The 21568-nt window shown below is 43.3% G+C and overlaps 1 protein-coding gene and 1 pseudogene across 2 annotated transcripts; one reads left to right on the plus strand and one right to left on the minus strand.

Moving 5' to 3' along the window:
• Positions 1-21: 21 nt before the first annotated feature.
• zmat3 (zinc finger, matrin-type 3) lies at positions 22-8920 on the plus strand. 2 transcript variants are annotated; one of them, XM_062395485.1, is made up of 6 exons: positions 22-187; positions 4288-5018; positions 5103-5243; positions 5845-6011; positions 6115-6218; positions 8449-8920. In XM_062395485.1, the coding sequence occupies exons 1-6, from the start codon at positions 67-69 to the stop codon at positions 8655-8657; spliced, it is 1473 nt and encodes a 490-aa protein (XP_062251469.1). In that variant the 5' UTR covers positions 22-66; the 3' UTR covers positions 8658-8920. The 2 variants fall into 2 exon arrangements, with proteins under 2 accessions (XP_062251469.1, XP_062251470.1); XM_062395486.1 differs by lacking the exon at positions 8449-8920 and adding an exon at positions 6683-6874.
• Positions 8921-15433: 6513 nt separating this feature from the next.
• LOC133961215 (E3 ubiquitin-protein ligase RNF14-like) lies at positions 15434-20814 on the minus strand (annotated as a pseudogene).
• Between the last annotated feature and the right edge of the window lie 754 nt (positions 20815-21568).

Genomic DNA, 21568 nt, shown 5'->3' on the forward strand with positions numbered 1-21568 from the left:
AGTGTCCGAGCCGCTGTCATCCTCCTGCTCTGGAGGAGCAGAAGTTGTCGGAGGGATGTGAGTGCGATGATGCAGCTGAAGAGCGGGGATGCGGCGTACTATCACAGCGCAGAATACTGCAGGAATTACACCTCACCGCCCACCATCAGCTACGGTCACTGCAGCCATTACCTGCCCCGGCTACCAGGTAAGAAGAGGAGAGGGGTCTCCACCATCAGCGGGGTTTGGGGCTTCTAGTGGGCAGGGATGCAGAAACCCCCCCACACCAGGGGGAATCAGAGATCAACGTGGATGTGGAAGCTGTGGATGTTTGCTGGCATCTACATTGAAGTGTGTGTGTGTTGGGGGGGTGGGGGGGGTTGCACCAGCTTCCATCCTGCGCAGCTCTGTGGTGCATGGATGCTGCCGTGCACAAAAAAAGAAAAATCAGGGGGGGCCGAGATACTTGCATGGTGTCTTTCACGGTGCATGGAGAATTGCAGCTCGGGTCCGAGTCTGGACTTGTACCACGAAGCAGCCTCAGTGTTCACTCTCTCATCTGTCAAGCTGCGTTCCTCCGGTCATAACAGGTGAAGAAATAGAAACTGAGTCATTGCTGCTCCCTTCCATCCACCCCGTGCACCGCACAGCTGATGGTGACATGTGGGAATTACACAAAGAGCGTTGTCTACAATGCACAGATGATAAAACTGGATTTCCTGGTGGTTTATTAGAGATCTCAGGTCCAGACGTGCCATAGATATGAAGCCACAGCATTCAAATTAGTAGTATGAGGTTGATCAGTGCACCTGGACATAATCCTGCTGGTTAATCTTCATCATCATATTCCAGCTTCTATCGTTGTGAAGTACTTGGAAATACAATGCACATGTTCTATTTTGATTCACATTTATCAGTGTTCGATGAATGCAGTCATTTCTATAAGGTAGCAAGAGGTGGGTACATCCTAGACAGGACCAAATGATGTATTAACATGGGAACATATCAAGGAACTTTGGGGCCCCCAGGCAAAACGAACCTGAGGAAAGGGTCCCGACCAAAAAACGAAAACAAGAAACACATTCCAATCTTCGAGAAAATGTTATTCCATTATCAAAAAAAATAAGCAAACTCTGCATAGTAAGTGTCATTGGCCTCGAATCAGATCCATCAGATTAATAATAATAACTTTATTTATGTAAGTGGAATATGATGCTGAAAATATACAGAAAATGTCTTTAGCCACGTTCATTATTGATAAATCATTCAAAGCATTCCTAAAACACAAAGTATTTATTGAATTAAACTTCTCAAATGTGATTAAATACCTCTGCATGCAACATAAATAATCTCAACACAATATCTTTAACTCTTTCGAAGTCACTATTGGCTTTTGTCAGTGTTTTTTAGGACCTTATCCGTTATTAAAGTAAATAAATTATAGATAGACATACCAACAACTGCAGCTCTTATTATACACATGTTTATATCCAACCAGGACATAGCTTTTCCAAAGTGAGATGTCTAGTGAGTTGATTACTAATCAATAATACTAATAGCAGCCTAATGCAGAGCCCACATGTGTTTGAAGGAAGACACCACTCACTTTATTTTAATTATTAAAGTTGATCCCACTGCTCCATACGAGGAGAGATTTGAGCTGCTGGGATATTGAAGTAGAAGCTATAGGCTCCACTCTAATGGTCCAGATACGTCAATTGCTAAGTACAAGACAGATATATTTGTTCCTCTGCTGCTTCCTGCGCTCATCCACTGTCCAGTGAAGAAGATGGAATAGGAGGCATGTGCTTCTCATTGCTCTATAATTGATGGGACACAACAGAGTACGGCGAGAGGAACTCTAGAGAAAATGAACACTTGGCCTATTTAGAGATTCTTGATGGAGGCCATGAGATTATCAGGCCCCGGGACAGAAGCTGTTTTGTGGCTCAGCCTTAATACAGCAAACCGAGATTGTTTGAGCCAAGCAGAAAAGGGAAAGTAAATCTGATGACTTTATGAATCTCCTGCTTTAAAGTTATTTTCCCAACTCTGCCGGATTCATGCAAGACTTTGAGAACAACACTACTGTGTCGGGATAACTCTCCGCCCTGTGCCTCAGGGCGACATGACACAAGCCTGATTTTCACTTGCAAAGTTGACTGTCAGCTCCAGAACCTCAAGTGCAGAACAGTAGCGTCCTTTTTCTTTTTTGACTTTGCAGCAAGGTCCACGGCTGTGAACAGACATGTGTGATGCATCTCTGTCGACTGGTCCCTTTTGATCAGGGTCTCTGAGGAGAGGCTGTTCTGTACATTCAGTTCAGGTTCACATTGTGGATGAAAATATCCACCCAAATGGAAACAAATTAAAACCTAACAATAGGCACATAAGGTATTGTTATCAAGTAAATACATGAGGCAGGATATGTGCAGTATGTAATAATACAGTCGTATAAATAATGTGTGATACACAAACAATAGACTGAAGACATGACAGCTCCCTTAAAAGAAAGCCAGATTGAACGTCAAATACATATTTATCACACATGGTTTCTGTAGTGCCCATTTTTCTGGTAGGTTTGGTTTTAAAGATTTAATTGTTGTAAAAATGGAGAGAAACTTCAGGATTTGACAGCGAATGGTCAACAGCTCCATCCTCGATCACCGCTGCGCTGACTCTGGTTCCAAATGTGTTCATCGAGATGGTAGAGGCTTGGTTTCTGGATAGTGGGAGGAAGTGGACACATGTCATCCATCTTTATCTACAGCCACCATGAACAGCATGTTCCCGGAATGACTTAATGAATCATATCAATCAAACAGGCTCAGCTCTGCTGCAGTGAAATGCTGCGCAGGCCGTTTCTATTGAGGTCAAAGGTTCCTCATGAGGATGCTGCCACCGATGTGCAGCGGGTGGAGCTGGATTGGTGGATCTGCTTCTTTATGACACTAATGCTGAGCTGCTTATTGGTCTCATACAACACCGACAGCAAAAAGAGCAGAGAGATGCTGAAATTTCACTATATTTTAGTGAGAACCTTTTGACCCCTTTATTTTAATTATAGTCCGTTCCTTGCTTCGGTGCTGAAGCCGTCGTTGTTGTTGTGTTTCTGCACAGATAACCTTCCACATGAGAGGTGTGCTGTCCTTTTGTGGATTTTCTTTTAGATGAAGCTTGAGTCTCTGTCAGAGCTGCTTCTCTTTGTCCCCTTAATGCTCACTCAGCCCCTCTGTTTATCACAAGTAAGCAAGTGTTGCTCCTCTCAGAGGAAATGTAAAAAGCTTCCATTATGTTAAAACAGCAGAGAATGTCCTTAAGCAGTGATTCTTAATGAAAACAGTGACTTTATTCCTTAACTACTATATAAACAACACATCCCGCTCTGCTGACAGTCTAATTTTGCTGCTGACATCACTATAAGGTCAGAGGCTTGTCCAGCATACCTTTACACTGAGGTCAGTCAGGCCAGGTGACGGACAGGCAGCCACTCGAAAGACACACGGACAACTAGCAGCAGTCGGCAACACAAACACCCCCGGGTGTTATTTTGGGTCTGTGAATCACTACCGTTGGGCGTCCGATTGGATTCCAGATGAAAGCTTGCAGCACAGTGAGGTTTGACACAGCTGTTGGCCCATTACTCGCACACGTACACACGCACATACATAAAGGGGAGCATCGGAGTGGTACAAAGGAACACAGCCATTTGTGTATACGCATGCACAAACACAAACACACACTTTATAAACCTATTCGAGCGTCACACTTCATCTCTTCATCTCCATCTGATCTCTTATGATGACAGAGGCTCGAGGATTTTATTCTAACGCTCTGGTTGTGTGTGTGTGTGTGGGGTGTGTGTGTGTGTGTGTGTGTGTGTGTGTGTGTGCACATGCAAGTGGACGTAACGTCCCGCGTTCATGCCTGCTGGCGCTGCAGGATCAGCCTAATCTTTCTGATGCCCACTGAAGCTCCTCTGTCCGAGAATGTGTTTCCATTCGCCCATCTCTTTGTGTTTGCCCGGCCTCGAGGCTCCAAGTGTCCCTTAGTGTCACTGTACATGAGTGCAGTATTCACGTCAATCTGCAGTAGCTGAAGAATAATCAACAGTCTAACCCAGTGCATACAATAGTGTTGCAACACTTTCCTTTGTAAATGAAGAGCTTGAGGATACATCCTACTTCTGATTAGTAGAAAACATATTTACAGTTCTCAATTAAATTGTCTTAAATTTATATCTTGCTTTGCTTAGTGACGACTCCAACAGATTAGGCCGAACTTGTGTGTTTTTTGCTTCGTCCACAGGGCCTGAGAACATGTTGAAGCCGCCCCTGAGTCTCTTCAGCCACCCCCAGCATCCTTTCCACCACATGGACTGCCTGCACCAGCTGGGGCCTCCACCTATGGCACCTACGCAGCCACTCGGCCCACCACCCATGGCCCCGGCTCAGGCAATTGGACTCCCAACTATGGTCCCCTCCCAGAATCTAGGGCCCCCTCCCATAAGTGCTACTCACCCATTAAGGCCTCCCCATATTACCCCACCACACAACTTAGGCCCCCCTCCAATGGTGCCAGCTCAGCCTTTGGGACCTCCACCCTTGCCACACACCATGGGGCCCCCACATCTAGATCACCCACAAGCGATAGTGCCTCTAACCATGGACCTCACGCAGCCATTAGGGCCTCCCCCTATGAACCATGCACAAGCGCTGGTGCCACCACCTGTAGTGGTACCCGGAGCTGGCAGATTCCCCCTCCCTCCCAGCCCTCTGTTGTCCCCTCCTGCTCCAGGCCCTGATCCCTCACAGCTGCCCCCCCGGCCCCCAGGTCCAGCCCTCATCCCATCCGGCCTCATCCCCTGTCATCTCCCTGGTCAGGCAGCCCCAGCCAGCGAGCAGCTGCAGGACCAGGGCTCTCCGCTGGGGATGGAGGAGCAGGAGGACATGGGGCTGGAGGAACTGTGCAAACCGCTGTACTGTAAACTCTGCAATGTTACACTGAACTCCGCTCAGCAGGCGCAGGCTCACTACCAGGTCAGTGGGAATACACAGTTACTCATGCAGCAGATGTAGAACCTTCATACCCAGATAGTGATATCTCTTTATCTGTCTGTCCAGGGGAAGAACCACAGTAAAAAGTTGAGGAATTTCTACGCTGGCAGTCAACAGCCACCAGCCATCAGGATCCCAGAAGTCCTTGATGCAGCGGGTCAACCAGCCCTCAACTCAGGATCCACAGACAGTGACACAGGCCGACAGGTCAGACTCAGCAACACAAACTCTTTTAGTTTGGTAGGTGGGCGAGCTGCTGCCGAAGTGACGGATGTGCTGATGGAGGTCGTTTCTCTCTGAGGAGTTGGTCAGGAACTGCTGAGTCACTCTGCTTCATTTCCTTATCTTCTAACCACTGAAGAATTTACTCTGTTCTCTGTTCTCAGTGCAAATGCACTTTGAAAAGAAAATACAAACTTTCTCTGACTCGTTTTGTCTGGTTGGTGCAACCAGAAGTTAAATCTTTAAAGGCAAGAGCTATTGTAATTGGCATTAAGAGATATACTTAAATTAAACTATTGTATATTATGCATTTTTCCAGTAAGGGTATAAATTCTTAGACTTTCGTCATGTTTTGAAGTACGATTACTGTGCTTGGCTTTCTATCCCTGGTGTTGACTTTGAATAAAGAAAACAAACATAGAAAATACAAAAATGGAATTTTATTCTAGGCCTGTGACTGAAATTGAATATGTCTTTGGAATTTAATGCATTCATTTGTACTAGATGCATTTCGAAGGAATTCCTTGCAGTCCCCCCACCTCCCTTCCCTCCTCTCAGTATGCATTGCTTTCTCCCATGTCCTCAGGCCTTGTACAAGGGGGCGACTCGGGTCATCTTGGCCACAGAGAACGACTACTGTAAGCTGTGCGATGCCTCCTTCAGCTCACCGGCGGTTGCACAGGCTCACTACCAGGGCAAGAACCACGCCAAGAAGCTAAGGCTCGCTGAGGCCCAGCAAAATTCCACTAACATGTAGGTTTGGGCAGAGATATATACGCCCATCCCCATTCTACCTGGTGCAGATATACTGTATGTTACTCAGGAAACTGAATCAGTGATTTTCACTCTGTTACAGGGAAGTCAGCAATGAGGCGGCCGCAAGAAGAAACAGGAAAGATGGCAGCGATTACAAACTGGTGAAAAACCGCCGCAGCCCACAGCTACCGGCCACCATGCCAGGTAACATGTCAAGAACATGAAAAATAATTTAGGTATATACTGTGTATTATATAATAATATAGGGCAATGAAAATAAATTCATTCAAAACATATTGTGGGATTAACATCATCATGGCATCACCGTGAAGTCAGAAGATGACGTCATACAGTTGAGTCACTTTTGCAACCAAGAAAATTCATCATATACATCATATGGATTGAATTATGTCATAGAATCTATTATATGATATGAAGAACGTTAGCATTGCTTGATTGGTGTGTGGTGTACATGCACCATGTCTGCAGGGTGCACATCACGCCTCACTGGCTTCTACATGAATCCACCAGTCGGCACTAACTCTGTACAGCATGGTGAGCAACTGCACAACCATTTGGCCTCTAGTTCTTCACACTGGATCTTCCCCCGGCATAAAATGTGATATAAACCATAAAATCTGCACATATGCACTATATATTCTGTCCAGGGCGTTTGGCTGTCCGGCGTCTCATCCTCGACTCCAGAAGCCGAGCTGTAATGAACGCCCCTGGGGCAGAGAGAGAGAGAGGGAAGAAAACCAGAAGCAAATCTTCTCCCATAGACTGATGACAGGAGACGTCAGTGAAATAAGCTGCTTCAGCTTAGTTAGAAGGACACCGAAAATAATTTGTGTTATTTTGAGGACATGACGATAACATTAGGAACCTCTGCGCTGAAAATAAACATATTAAGGGGTATAATGAAAAGTCAGCATCACTTTTTATTGGCTTGTTCCAGCGCTCTCTCTCTCTCTCCAAGTAATTGCACAATTGTAAAATAGTAAAGGTTCCACTAAGGCCCAACAGTCCACTCAGGGTGTTCAATGAAGCTGCACTAACTTCACACACTTAAAGTTATCAATCCCCTAAACATGCCGGATTTTTTCATCAAGAATTCTTCACTGGAATATTCCACATCCTTCCTGCAAGTTTCATGTATATCCATCCAGTAGTTATCAACAAACCAACCAGCAAACAAATGGAATGAGGTGAAAACATAACTTAACAATAATAGTTCTACTATTACTACTAATACTACCATACTTATCATAAATAATAATAATGATAACTTCATACTCCATAATAACCACACCATAGCTTCACTGACAGTAACATTTTACCAGTGTCTCATCTGACCTACAGACGGAAATACAACCTTTTTATCTGAAAGCTTCCATTAGCCGGACCGTGTGTCTGTGTCAGGGTGTGTGTGTGTGTGTGTGTGTGTGTGTGTGTGTGTGTGGTTGTGTGCATGGGTGTGTGTGTGTGTAAACAGATACAGACGAGGTAACGTCAGACTCTGCGCTGACGTCAAACAACCACCTCTCTCTTTCGTTGTCTTTCATTCTTTCTACAGACAAAGACACAGACACCACATGTTAACATGAAACAGCATAAAACACACTGTAGAGCAAATTCTCTTCCTCTCTCACTCCCTCTCTCTTGTTCCCTCTCTCACTCCCTCACTCTTATTACCTCTCCTCACAATGGATTTAATCAGTTTTCTTGATGGACAAACCCCAAAATAGTTGCACTTGCTCCTGCAGTTCACTCTTCACTGTCTTTTTATCTTTCTCCTCATCACCTTCTAGTTTCACTGCCGTGTGAAGACACACACACACACACACACACACACACACACACTGTTTGATACTGATCTATTTTCAACATCTGACGTGAAGTGTAGCTTTGTGTCTCCAGCCTTCATGCCAATGTCAAAATACATATCGATCATTCAGGTTAGGTGATAATTTGTATAGAAAAACCTGACCTCCTCCATGTTAGTGGATGGGACATGGACCAAACTACACAGTACATGTCAAATTATTTTCTGTCAATATATTGAGTTTGTATCACACTGTGGTCATGTGTCTTAAAAGATTTGTTGTAATTAGTTATTCGACGATATAAAACATCATGATTTGGTGTCTATGGTTGAACCATTCACTCAAAACCACAGATGACCTAAATAACAAAACAAGCAAACGTTAGTAGGATTTATTCTCTGATGACCATGTATTTAAGGATTTCCAGCTTTTGTCTACTGTTTACTTTTATAAATTTAATATTTTTAGGTTTGGGATCACAGGCCATACAAAACAAGCATTTATCCGTTGTAGCCCTTCACCTCATATACTCTTTACCTACTTTGAAGTTTCCATCCAGCTGTCAGGAGAGAGAATTCAGCCAACCTCTCCTCTCTTTGTCCCTGCAGGGCCGTACTACAACCCCAGGCCGAGGCAGCGCATCCCCAGGGACTTGGCCATGTGTGTGACTCCCAGCGGACAGTTCTACTGCTCCATGTGCAACTGTGGTGCCGAGCAGGAGGCGGACTTCAGGCAGCATCTGGAGAGCAAGCAGCACAAGGCTAAAGTGTCAGAGTTAAGATACCGCCACGAGATGGAGAACCTCGGCTACAGCTAAGGGACACGTGATGAGAGGGGGGTGAGAGAAGGGACAGAACGGGTGCAGGAGGCAAATACTGACCTGTGTTTAAGGGGTAATACTGAGTGAAGGGACCAGTAGTGAAGGGACCAGCCCAAATGGCCTCAAGAGCTTGTTGTAGTTCATTTGATTTATGGATCAGAAACTTGACCTAATGCTCAAACACACAAAGCTTTAATTGACTTTGGACATTTTGAAAATCAGCCTTTAGAAAAAAACCAGGCTGCAGGACAATGGTGAAAAGTACAGCAAGGCGCTGACTACAAGCTTTAGTGAGACTGTTTCTGGTCAAGTTTCATCCAAGGTCTTGAGTGGGTTGCTTTCTGAGAGGATACGGCGAAATGCAAGAGGAGAGGATAAGGACAGAGAGAGAGGGAGAGAGCGAGCGAGCGAGCGAGAGAGAGAGAGAGAGAGAGAGAGAGAGAGAGAGAGAGAGAGAGAGAGAGAGAGAGAGAGAGAGAGAGAGAGAGAGAGAGAGAGAGAGAGAGAGAGAGAGAGAGAGAACGCAAACTGTGGAAAACCGAGATAAATTGTTGATGAAAGTAAAAGGAAGAAGACGAGCGCAGCGGCGAACAAGGGAAGGAATGAGCCCTGCAGGTGTTTCTATAGCAGGGACCACTCAGTGACCACGCAGGTCACAAAAGAGAAAATCAAACATTTTATAACCTGATGCAGGCAATAAAATCCAAAGTACTATTTAAAAACTAAAACAAAAGCACAATGAACATCACCTGGAAGAAACAGTGTGACACAAATCTGTTCGCCTTCGCCAACCTTGTACCTACCGGCCCTCTGGTGAGTTTCAGGCTAACGGCCGAGCCCTGCTTAGCTTCGTATGTGCCTTCAGTGGGAATAAGGCTAAAGAATCAACCTTGGCGAGCCATTCAGCAAACACAGTAGAAGCCAATCCACAGTGTTGATTGAGATTTTCTATATTCTCTGTCATCTTTCTTCTCGTTACACAAATCTCATGTAAATATCCTCAAATTTAATGAGTTGAAACATAGAATAAGTGAGTACAATAGATTCTTTGTTTAATGTTAGCCTCGTGTATATTGTAAATAATTTATTTATTAATTATCAGGAATCTGGTACAAAGTGTGCACTGACTAAATGTCTGCCCTATGTGTGTGTGTGTGTGTGTGTGTGTGAGTGTGTGTGTGTGTGTGTGTGTACTGCAGGCCCCCTGTACCACATGGATGGGGCCTTTGTTGAAAACGTAACTCTGGTACCATTGGTCTGTAGTGAAAAGCTGCTGGAGTCCAGGTTGTTTCTGAAGCTGACACTAAAAAAACTCCAGTTGAGTCTTTGCCATCGCGATGAACCTGCAAACACTTTGTTTTCTTTAACTCCAAACTTTCTAATTAGTTTGCAACTCAAATGAACGGTGCTGTGTGAGGAGAGCTCCTGAGTGTTTCTGGTTGTGAGACATATCAAGTTAATGGTCCTGATCAATCTCGACTCCCAGAGGGGACGTAACTGAGGTTCTACTGAAGTGTGAAGCGGCTGCAGAGGAGCAACACACGTCTGCGTCTTCAGACAAATGCTTTTGTTTTCTTTTACCCTCGACGACCTGCTCAGCTTGTTCTGCAACATCTAACCGACCCTGAGAAGATCTTATTTTTAGTCAAACATTTAATGAGGAAACGTGAGTAAAAAGTGCCTTTAACACAACGGCATTCAAAGATAACAGGGACAAGGTCAAACAAATCTAAATTGATCTAGTGTGTATTAAATCTATTTATTATCTACTGTATTTACCAAATAATAATAATAATAATAATAATAATAATAATGCTTGATTTATCAACCAAAGCCCCTTTTCAGAGTTAGGAAATGAGACTGAAAATAAAACAAATTAAACCAAATTTGTTTTTCCAACTTCTCCAGCATTAAGATTAAGAATAAGATTAAGATTGATCTAAGATGGCGCCGCGTAAGGCTTCTTCGGTGATTTGGTGCGCAATGTTTTGTCTTGTTTTGTTAGTTAATTCAGTTTTCTGCTTAAAAACTGACAGCAGTGCGTGCACACATGTGCCATGTCCACACAGACACACACAGAGACACAGACACACACACACACACACAAACACACTCCCACTTAATTCAATCAGTCAGGCCTGATAGCGTTGCATATCCAGATGTGTTACAAGTAGCGTCTAGTGTTTGTGTGCGGTTGGTTGAGTTCACTGAGGGGAGATGCAGCTGTTTACATCTCACATGTGTCTCCAGAGCACAGACACACACCTGATCACACACACATTAGGACACTCAGGAGAATTGTACTGTGGGGACAGCGGACTGCCACGTTCAGGGATTTAAACATGTGAGAAAAAGAAGAGGATGGGGAGTCAGAGAGGCAGAGACAAACAAAGCAAAGCAAATCAAACCATTGGCTGCTTCATTAGCCCGCTGTGTTCACACAGAGCAGAACAAAGAGGAGCTGGAGAAAGCAGAGCTGGAACCAAAGCTGTGGGCGAGGCCCAGTCGACAAGATCTTCCCATTAGACGGAGCTGCGGTCTCTCCTCCTCCTCAGAGAAATAACATGCTTTGTCTCATATGAGAGTCCTGGTACCATCAGCCCCCATTGTGCTGACAGGCTTCTTAATGCAGACACCTTCAGCTAGTGCATGAAATAAACGCTGCACAGGAGAGGAGGAGAAATGAACCGGCTCCTACACACTTTGCTTGAAGACTCTTTCAGGTACTGGGGAAAGCATCGGGAAACCATTTTGGCTTCTGCTCCCATTGCTGCCCAATTAAAATGTGGAAATACCAACTGGAAACCCCTTGGTGCAGATTAGTTTGGACCTGATTTATGAGCAGCTCAACCAAAGATTGATTTTTCAGATTAATTTTAACAAGGCTGGACACGCTGTGCAGCTGCCACTGGATCCAAGACACCATTAGAATTCATCCAGAATCTTAATTTTTTCATTTCAAAGAAGAGAAGATTCATAAAACATAAATGTGATTTTTTTTTTTGTGTTGCAGGAATATTGATTTCTTTCCGAATCATCTTGTGACTCCTGAGATTTATCTTTTCTACCTTGAGGCCACTGCTCCAAACCATTAGGCATTATCATCAGCTTTTTTTATTACAACAAGATTTCATTTTGGGAAACACGTAAAAAAATGTATCTGTGCTCCTCCATTACAGTCAAAACAGTCAAAGCACTGTAGAGACATGCATTTATTTTAGTATTTATGACTTTAAACCTTTGACCCGAATCCTCCTGGATCATTTGAGAGAGTTTCAAAGGGGGAACAAATTAAAATCTATCAATCTTATGTCATTTATAATAAAAAACAATACATGATTATTGACTCGACTCAAGAAAATCCTGAACACAACAGGTATTAATGGAAAGAAAATGAAACAGTTAGAAATTAAATGGTAAACGCATCTTATAGTAATAGAGTAAAACGCATCTGATCTCTGGTAAAATATAAAATGTCTACACAACTACTTCAATATTGTTACAGTGATTAAACCTTAAACGTCTAGAATAAATAATAATAATATATAATATTGGTCGCACAAATGTTTTAAGGAGCTAAAAAGCACGATGGTGAATAATTGTATTAATACGATGATAAGGTCAGTACCAGGTTCATGGTGGTATTATTTTAAATCAGGATTTTTATTAATTACACTTAAGATCACTTTAACGCTTATAAACGATGTGTTCAGCTGTTGTTTGGTCCGGTGACGTCTTTAAACCACTTCGGATTATTTTGTCTTTTCCACTTTAGAGACTGTGATGATAGGTAACTAGAACATATAGATAATAAATGATTTTCTCTGTTTTTTAACTAACGTGTTTCAGCACCACAAGTCACCAAGTTTGTGCTTTGCTGTAAATCACAAAGATGTATTATTATTACACATTTTCACTTTTAATTCCGATGTTTCTACTGCTTGGAAATGTCTGTGCTGAATCCACAAAACTGGTCATTGCTCCGAAAAGACGAGTTTGCACTGAATATAAAAACAAACTGTTGTTATAAAGAGATTATAATTGTATATTTCAAGTGAACGCTTTGCTACCATTGTTATCATTTGCCTCTTCGATGAGTTTTATCCTAATGTTTACAAGGTGAGGGAGCTGTTGATGGACATGTATCATATTTGTAAATGTGTGTTTCTCCTTGTGCTGCACCGCTGGACTGATCGGATCAGACCGGGGGGGCAGACAGTGACACTGTGAGGCCAAGTAGGAGAAAACGACACTGTAACCTGTGAGATGTAGCACAAACCAATATGAAAAATAATAATATACATACTCTGCAAGGAATTAGACACAACTGATCAAAGTTTGACAAAAAAAAACATTGAATTGGTCCCAAAGGGTCAAACATTGATCCTGAAAAGATCTCCTCCTGCCTGCATGTATCATCATGTGCATGGCAGCTGGATTGGTTTCAGAACATATGGAATGGAGAATGCTTGCCTTACATAGAAAAGCTCTTTTATCCTTGTGTGCAGGCCACAGATTGTAAATAAAGATGGACGACGCTTGGTAGCTAACAGTGTCCCGTTTTATAAAAATGTAGCTAACAATGTCCCGGATGCAGGATTTTGGACGCCATTTTGCAGTCACGTCAATCATGATGTCTGGTCTGGGGTTTTGAAGCATCGATCAACGAATCAACACCAAACCAACTGGAAAAATCTACATTGATCAAACGAAATTCATAACTATTTGTTTGGTCCATGTCCGATGCACTGACACGGTTTAATCAGCATTTATAACCTATACCGTAGCCAGCCACCGGGGGGCGATCTAGATGCACTGGCTTCACTTTTCGGGGAGCCGTTGTGTTGTCCATCTTTAATTACAGTCAGAATTCAGGACCCCACACCACTGTCAGGGGCCCCAGATATCTTCACAGTGCCCCCTGCAGGACAGTGTTCACCCCCTGTGAAAACCTCAGCACACTTCCTGTGCCTCTGAACAAAGTTGCCAATACACTGACTGATTGGAAACCTGGACGACTGACACACTGATTTCTGTAGCTGTGTATGTGTGTGTGTGTGTGTGTGTGTGTGTGCGGTTGTGTTTTCTGATGAATAAACATGCAGATGCAGTGAACGGGTCTCATTTGTTCTCGCACCACTCCGGGGGAAATAAAGCTTCTGCTGGCTGATGCTGTTATTGACTCACGCGGAGAAGCTCTGTGCTGTTAACCATGATGAAGTCATTACTCCTGGTGTTACTCCTGCCCAGGAAACTGTTCCTCTGCCCCTTGCCTGTTAGCAGAATATGCTTGAAATGTGATTTCCTGGCCTCAGGTTTAAATCATTGTGATGATTCAGAAACTTGGATTTCTGCCACTGGGTGGATCTTTGTCCAGCAGAGACACGATGCTGCAAAGGGCCACCGTCTGCTGTTTCCACTACTGCTGACACTTTCATGAATGAATGCAGGTTGTAAGGGTTTATATTTACTGTAGGTGCTGGTATAAATAAACCAGCAACGAGGGGAGACATTAGTAAAAGCTGAGATTTCTGCTTAAATTATGTTCTTTTAAACATTAATAATAATATAATAGAGTTTAATATTATATAATATACATAGCAAGAGATAATGGGTTAAAAGCAATAAGACAAACCGACTTCTGATTAAAAGCAATACAATAAATAAAAGTTAGAACCCTTTTTATATTAAGATAATCCTATACTACTGCTCCTTTTTTATTTAATGGGACATATGTATCTTGATATATATAATTGCTCTTCAAAATTCCCATCCCTTGATTCTAAAGCTGCTTTACTGCTGGTTTAGAATAGAAAACATTTCTTACTTGCATGCATGAGTTTTTCATCCAGCTCATGATTCTTTGGACGCGGCAGTGAAAACCCTGATGGCTGGAAGGACAGAGGATCGAGAAGCACTCGTCCTGAAGTGAGATCAGACGTCCTCTTCTGTGTCTTCTTTGTCCAAGACGTTGTGCAGGGGACGGTTCACATTGTCCATGATGGTCTGCAGCTTTCTCACTGTGCATACACACCACCAGGGTCCTCTTGCTCGAGCCCTGAGCCTTTTCACCAACTTGTCCAGTCGCCCTGTGGACGTCATTTATTTGGTCCTCAAGCATGATTTAAAGAATGAGGCACATTCAGGGAACTGATATCTATGAGTGTGTAACTTGATGTGGTTTGATTGAATCCCAGGGGGCCTTTGGGCCTTGGCGGCGGTTAAGGACTCATTCTGAGTGCCACTCTAGTTTCTTTTAGATTTTCAACCTATTTATAATTCCAGTTCTTTTTCACATCATCCGAAGTGTGACCTTTTATTTACAGGCAACGTCATGCCTCACATGTTGTCACTAAAAGCCTCGTCAACCACAAAAACACATGGAGGCCCTGCTCCAGCTCTCCAGGCTCTGACCGAGGACTGTGGGTCACTAGGGCAAAAAGATGTTTAGACATTTATGGGGAAAATGATGACCCCTGTGAGGAAACTAGATTCTTTCCTGAACTCATACACGCACACACACACACACACACACACACACACACCCTTAAAGAAAGACAACAAGAGAGCGGGGCCAGTGTTTCTTGGCTCGATATGAAAGACAGCTGTAGATTTCTGATCATGTCTCAGCCGCCCGGGGACATGTTGCAGTAACAGTGGTCTTTGTTCCACTGTTGTGACAGAGCAGAGGAGGAAGGGAGGGAGACGCTTCCAAAACAGGAAGTCAGTCGCAGAGGATAGAAGCTAAATGACCCATATACTGACCCTTTTTTTCTCCATATTCTATTTATGAAACTTCAGTTGTATACTGAAGCAGTGCACCAAAAAAAAAAAGAAATAATGAAAACAACAATACAAATAATAAGAATCTGCTCATGTGGAAAACAAATCAGCACCAACGGATAAATCTGCAAAACCAGTGACCCACATACTCTCATATATGCACATTTTGGACCCTGCTTGAGAGATAAGAACAGAAAGGTCTCAGTGTATCAGACCCTCTCCATGTGAGAGACTTCTGGAGGCCGGGTCTTAAAAGAAGGCACATCATCATTTTTTCCGAAGGCTTAAAATATTATCTTTTGTGATAACTACACCATATTGTAATTTGTTACGCTGAAAACGGGATGGAGCGAAAAGATGCTTGGTCCGGCCCAAAATTAAAAGTATAGATAATAGATGGATGGATGATTCAGAGAAGCGATTAAACGATCTGACCAGAACCTGTTTAGTTCACAGGATCAATCGAGCAGGGAATTCAAACCTGTGATTAATCACCTATGAAAATATGAAGCAGTTATTTCACAGTTTAATCTCCAGTACAATAATTTTTTCATTGCTATAGGGTACTCCACGTTTACTGGGAGCTACAGGGATTGGTCACTTAATTGATTGATTATTGAAAAGTGAATAGCAGCAGTCAGATCACGTATGATTATTATGTACATTAAATCACATGCATGTATTATTTGATAGGTAAGAGTCTTGGGTGGCGGCTTCTTTGCTTTGCAGCAACAATAATAGAACAATTATATAAATAAATAATGTGTGGTGAGTGTAAAGTGCAAATGATCATTCAAGTCATTTTCAGGTAAAACTGATTTACTAGTTTTAGCCTCTAAAATGTCAGTTTTTGTTTTTTACGTGGTCTTTCATGACGGAATTTCAGATTTTGAACTGTTAAGGCAAAACAGTTTGAAGACACCACTTTTCACTCTTCAGTTTTTAAGTCATTGATCATATTTACAACATGAGGGACATTTGTGACCATTTTCAGATTTTAACGATCAATCAACTAATCAGATTTTCAAGTAAATAACTCTCAGTTGTTAGTTCATTATCAGTTGTACCATAATTCATGATACAACCACAACATCTAGCAGCCATACGACACTATATCACATAATGCTGGACATGTTATTTGCGAATAAGTTAGTTTGAGTTTGAAATGTATATTTCTTTCAGTAACACTAATAAGTAATTTGTATTTTTCTATGTTTTCTTTAAATAAACATCCCTGAGCCATAAAACACCTCACGTTTATAATATATAGATTCTCCACTGTATTTTGATCATCATAGTTTTAAAACATGCTCTAAACTTTGGTATTTTTCATTTAATATGAAAGAGTCTATGATCCACATGTCTGAGGGGACAGGATCTGAAGGACTAGGGCAGGTATCCTCCATAGAGAGAGCAGGTGCCCTCCTGAAAGTGTGCTGAACTAACTCTCTGCAGTCTGAGGAGGCAGGTCCAGCAGAACAGCTGTCTACACCGAGAGCACGTCATCATGTTGCATCCTCCGCTTTTCTGCAGTAAAAAACACATCATAACACACATGTACCACCAAGTTAACATGGTTTTTAAAATGTGAAACAGGCCCCGATCTGTCTGGGCTCATGATAAGACGATAGGTATACATACCTCTATCTTGCAGAAGCAGTGAGGGCAGCTCTTGCTGTTGAGCACCACCCAGTCCTCACTCAGGAACTCCGGCAGGACGACCTGCAGCATCCTGCGGCCGTATCGGCTCTGCAGGAGGCGCCGTCTCTCCTCGCTGCCGCTGGTGTAGTCGTCTGACAGAGCCCTCATCCCCTCTGAGAGACACAGGGACACAGGGACACATGGGCATCACGTCAGATCCACACTGACACACGTCTGCATCAATGTCTGCAGCCAAGCAAACCAATTATTCCAGGACTGGTATTTATAGATCATCTGCTTTCTGCTATCAGACTGTTTTCTACCATCATCTCAAAATGTCAAACAACTGTATCTGCTTCCCCTAAGACAGGTTTCTCTCTGCCGCATAGAAATGTATTCAAAGACCGTAAAGAAATATTAAAACGACAAAAAAAGAGGAATCTTTATCGGTTATTTCTATCTTCAATAGTTCTTCTCTAGGACATTTTAATTAATTTATAACATTGTGTTAGTTCTTAATTTATGACCAGTTCATAAGAACAGAGTCGTTGAACTTAAATTCTGATTACTTTTTGTGGTAAAACTGACAACTCACACGTAACATCTTCAGCTCTTTTACTTGTAACTACAGATTTATAAAGTTTTTCACCTGATTGTTTCTATTATTTAAAAAACTTTGTCATCAAATGATCAAAAATGACCCAAACAACAACAAAGTGATATTTAAAGTAAGAAAACACTGATAAGAGGCAAATCCTCACATCCTGGAAACTCACACTCACCAAAAAAACCATGAAGCTATTATCAGGAGCTGCAGATTAATGATCTGTGGATTGTTGCTGAACAACGCAATGGGCAATAACATTGTGTTTTGTCGTGGTTAAGAAATGACCTGTAGAGTCAACCGATGTACTCATCAGCTGATGTTATCTGCAAACACACCTATCACAGATATATCAGTATAGATATATACTGTCCGATATGTGCCGATATGAAAACCTCTTTTCCTCGTGCACCTTGTGACTGTGGCACGTCCACCTTCCCCTCCTGAAGGTCTGTCTCCATCAGTTTCTTCATGGTGGTGTTCTCCTGACAGTCCTGGGCTCCGTGGTACGTCTTCCTGCAGCGGACACAGAAAGGGAAGCGGCACACAGAGCACAGGGCCGCGGTGTGGGACTTCTCCACGATGACGGGCGACCCACAGGAGCGCTGAGGACAGTAGGTCACATCTGCACGTGGGACGAGAAGAGAAAAGACATGAAGCCAATATAGAAAACAGAGAAACAACTTTCTTTTCATAAGAAGGTGCTAGAGATGATGTGTTTTCTGGTTCTTTAACTTCTCAGGAGGAAAGACTTGTGTATATTCCTGTCTCTAGTCACCCTGGTGTATAAAGGCTTGGAAAGCATCTTCAAGTTTCACATGAACACACCAGACATGAGGTCCAGAGTCGACTGCAGCAGGAGCCGATCGTACCGGCTGAACAGTTCCTCTCCGACCAGACTCCTCACCTTCGAAACAAGACGAGAGCAGATGTTCACAGAGACACGTTCTGAGGGAGGTCAGAGAAATCAGGTTCAACCCAGAAGACCTTCCAGCTGCACCAGCTGAAGAACGTCATGGTGTGTAAACTAGAGCCCATCTCAAACACCCATACATATATATATATATACATATACATATTAATGGCAATGATCCCTTAGATGTTATCAAACAATAAACTGTATTATAAATAAATATAATGCAGTTGTATCGCTCTCTGCTGGACAAACTACACAATGACACCATTTGCAAAGCACATTTCCACGTTGTTCTTTTGTAAAATTAAAGTTTTCACGCTGGAGCATGAAAACTTTAGCATCAGAAAAACATCATCAGCGATTTGTCTGTGAACGGTTCTTATCAGCTGATTTCTTTCTTATGAATATATACTTAATAAAATCAGGTAACAGTTAAATACAGATCATAAATGTCCCTACAGGAGAAAAGTATCACCCCGCATAGCTTGTCCACTTGAAACCAACCTAATGGTGAGGTACTTGTACTTTACTTGTGCATTTCCATGCTATGTTAATTTGTCTCACAAAATATTAAGATTGGATTTAAATGAAAATTCCGAAGGGCTGTACCTGTGCAGGAGTGGGACTGGCCCTGCAGGACGTCTCAGGACAGGTGACGCCCCGGACGTTCCCCTCTGTTATCTGCATCTTACAGAACTCAGACAGACAGGCCTTTCAGAAGACGTGACCACACTCTGGCAACTGCACACACTCCGACCCCAGCCAGCTCACACAACACACGCCACAGTCAAACAGGGTGACGGAGAACTGTCTCTGCTTCTGGGCAGCGTCGTGGATCAAGAGCTGCGACAGGAGAGCTAGTGATGGAGTTGGGGGGGAACTGGAGAGGGTTGGCTCTGTTTTCTGAAGGGATTCTCTCGGCTGCAGCGGCAGAGCAGAAGCTCCTGATTCAATGTGATCGATCTCCCCTGAGGGGCCGGAGGGAAGCAAGGAGGAAGAATCCCTTTCATTTGAGAAACCTTCACTGTTCTGATCAGGGTCAGCCAATGGAAGAGGTTTGGTTTTGTTATCCTCTGACCACAGATCATTCAGGATCTGATCACTTGGTTCTGACTCTCGTGCAGTTTGCTGAGAATCATCCGAAGGCCCTGAATCCTCCATGAATTCATGTTGGGAGGGTGCGCTAGTTTCTTGTAATGCTCCAGCTCCCTGAGAGTCTGTGCTGCTCCAGTCTGAGGTGGGAGGATTGGGGCCTTCAGCAGAGACCCCTGTGTCTTTAAGGTCATCTGTGGATCCTGATTCCGACGTGTCTCCATTGTTGTGATTCTGTGAGTTCACGTTAAAGTGCTGAGAGCTGTGTTCGTCAGAGGGGAGCTCCAGGTGAGTATGAACGTCCAGGAACTTGAGGGCATCCTCTCTGAGAAACTGGGCCCAGGAGAAGAGCACCACAGTGCCTCCGGTGGCCTGGTAGAGGTAAGTGAGCTGAGAGCACAGTGCAGAGAGCTGTGGAGGGAGAGAGAGTCAGAACTGTGGAGAAACATCTGTCTTATGGGGTGATATGGGACCAGCGATGTTTGAGCTGAGCCACATCTGTACCTGTGAGCGTGTCATCCAGCTGCAGGTGAGGGTGAACGAAGGAGGGGAGGATGATGGGTAATCTGCAGGGAGTTCAAAGGTCAGGAGCAGAGGGGGGAGGAACGACAGCTCATACTGTCTCACGGTTCCAGCTCAGGTAGAGAAGCAACAACACAACGTGAACACAGCACAACTTTCCCCACACATTAACAATAGTCATTTATATCAACAACTGAAAACACTTTTTTCCCTGAGGAACTTTCTCATTTATCAGTTTGGACCTAACAAATTGGCAGATATGAGTTTGGGATTTGTGTATTTTATGTTTGCAGATATATAAACTATCATTTTACAGAATAAACAGCCTCTTTGGTTTGTTTACCTTCTGTCAGAGCCACAGTGAAGTCAGCAGGAAGCTCCACAGACACTCGAATTTCACCGGCAGGACTCGACTCATTCCGAACAAACTCCTCCGGCCCGAAGATGCTGAGGAGAGCAAGCAGCTCGTCCTCCTGCTCCTCCAGGTCAGAGTTCATGTCTCCTGTGTCCCACACAGAGACCAACTGCCCTGATCCTGTGATTCCTGTGAGTCTGTACCACCGGCAGCTCTGACAGTGGTTCTGCAGCATAAGGAAACAATGAGGCCCATCCCACCGCTGACTCATGTGTGTGTGATGCAAGGCCATGAGCTGCAGCTGCAATTACATTAAAGAAACACACACACACACAATGTTCACAGCCGTACATTGAAAATATCTTTATGAGGGTATTTATGAGGGAGGATGAAAGACAATAAAATGAAGGTTTTAGTCCCCTGCTCAGATTCAGTTTCTACAAGTAAAGTGTAGTTTAATTTCACGGTAATTAACAGAAATGCTGTGGTATAAACTTTAAGTATATTTTGATGCTACTAAAGTTGTTTACAATTTTAATATTAATTGTGCTTTCCCCATTTTTTTAATGTTTGATGCTCTAACGCTTTGGGAGAGGCGGTGGTCTAGAGGCAGAAACTTGGACTATGAGCAGAGAAGGTCTCTGGTTCGACTCCACGGAGAGACAACAAAAGACGAACCTGGATTGATCCGTCCAAAAATCCAAGAGAATTCTCCCTACCCTGTCTAGTGCCCCTGAGCAAGGCACCTTACTCCCCCAACATCTGCTCCCCGAGCGCTGTACATGGTCGCTCTGTGTGTCCTGCACCAGATGGGTCAAAAGCAGAGGTTACATTCCCCTACCTGCATGAGTGTGCCTTTGCATGTCTGTGCATGTGTTTGGGACGAATAAATGCATCTTAATCTTAATCTTTTTTCCCTACTTTAAATATTGTGTTTATAATGCATACATTTTTTACTGACTCTTCCCTGAAAGACAATTCATCTTTACATATTT

This window comes from Platichthys flesus, chromosome 9 (assembly GCF_949316205.1).
Source record: "Platichthys flesus chromosome 9, fPlaFle2.1, whole genome shotgun sequence".
In the NCBI taxonomy this organism is placed as follows: Eukaryota; Metazoa; Chordata; class Actinopteri; order Pleuronectiformes; family Pleuronectidae; genus Platichthys; species Platichthys flesus.

Bases quoted from the DNA above. Each gene is read 5' to 3' on its own strand.
- zmat3 (XM_062395485.1), top strand. From the start codon at position 67: ATGATGCAGCTGAAGAGCGGGGATGCGGCGTACTATCACAGCGCAGAA. The intron at 188-4,287 runs GTAAGAAGAGGA...CTTCGTCCACAG, and splicing joins TTACCTGCCCCGGCTACCAG to GGCCTGAGAACATGTTGAAG. The intron at 6,219-8,448 runs GTAACATGTCAA...TTGTCCCTGCAG, and splicing joins GCTACCGGCCACCATGCCAG to GGCCGTACTACAACCCCAGG.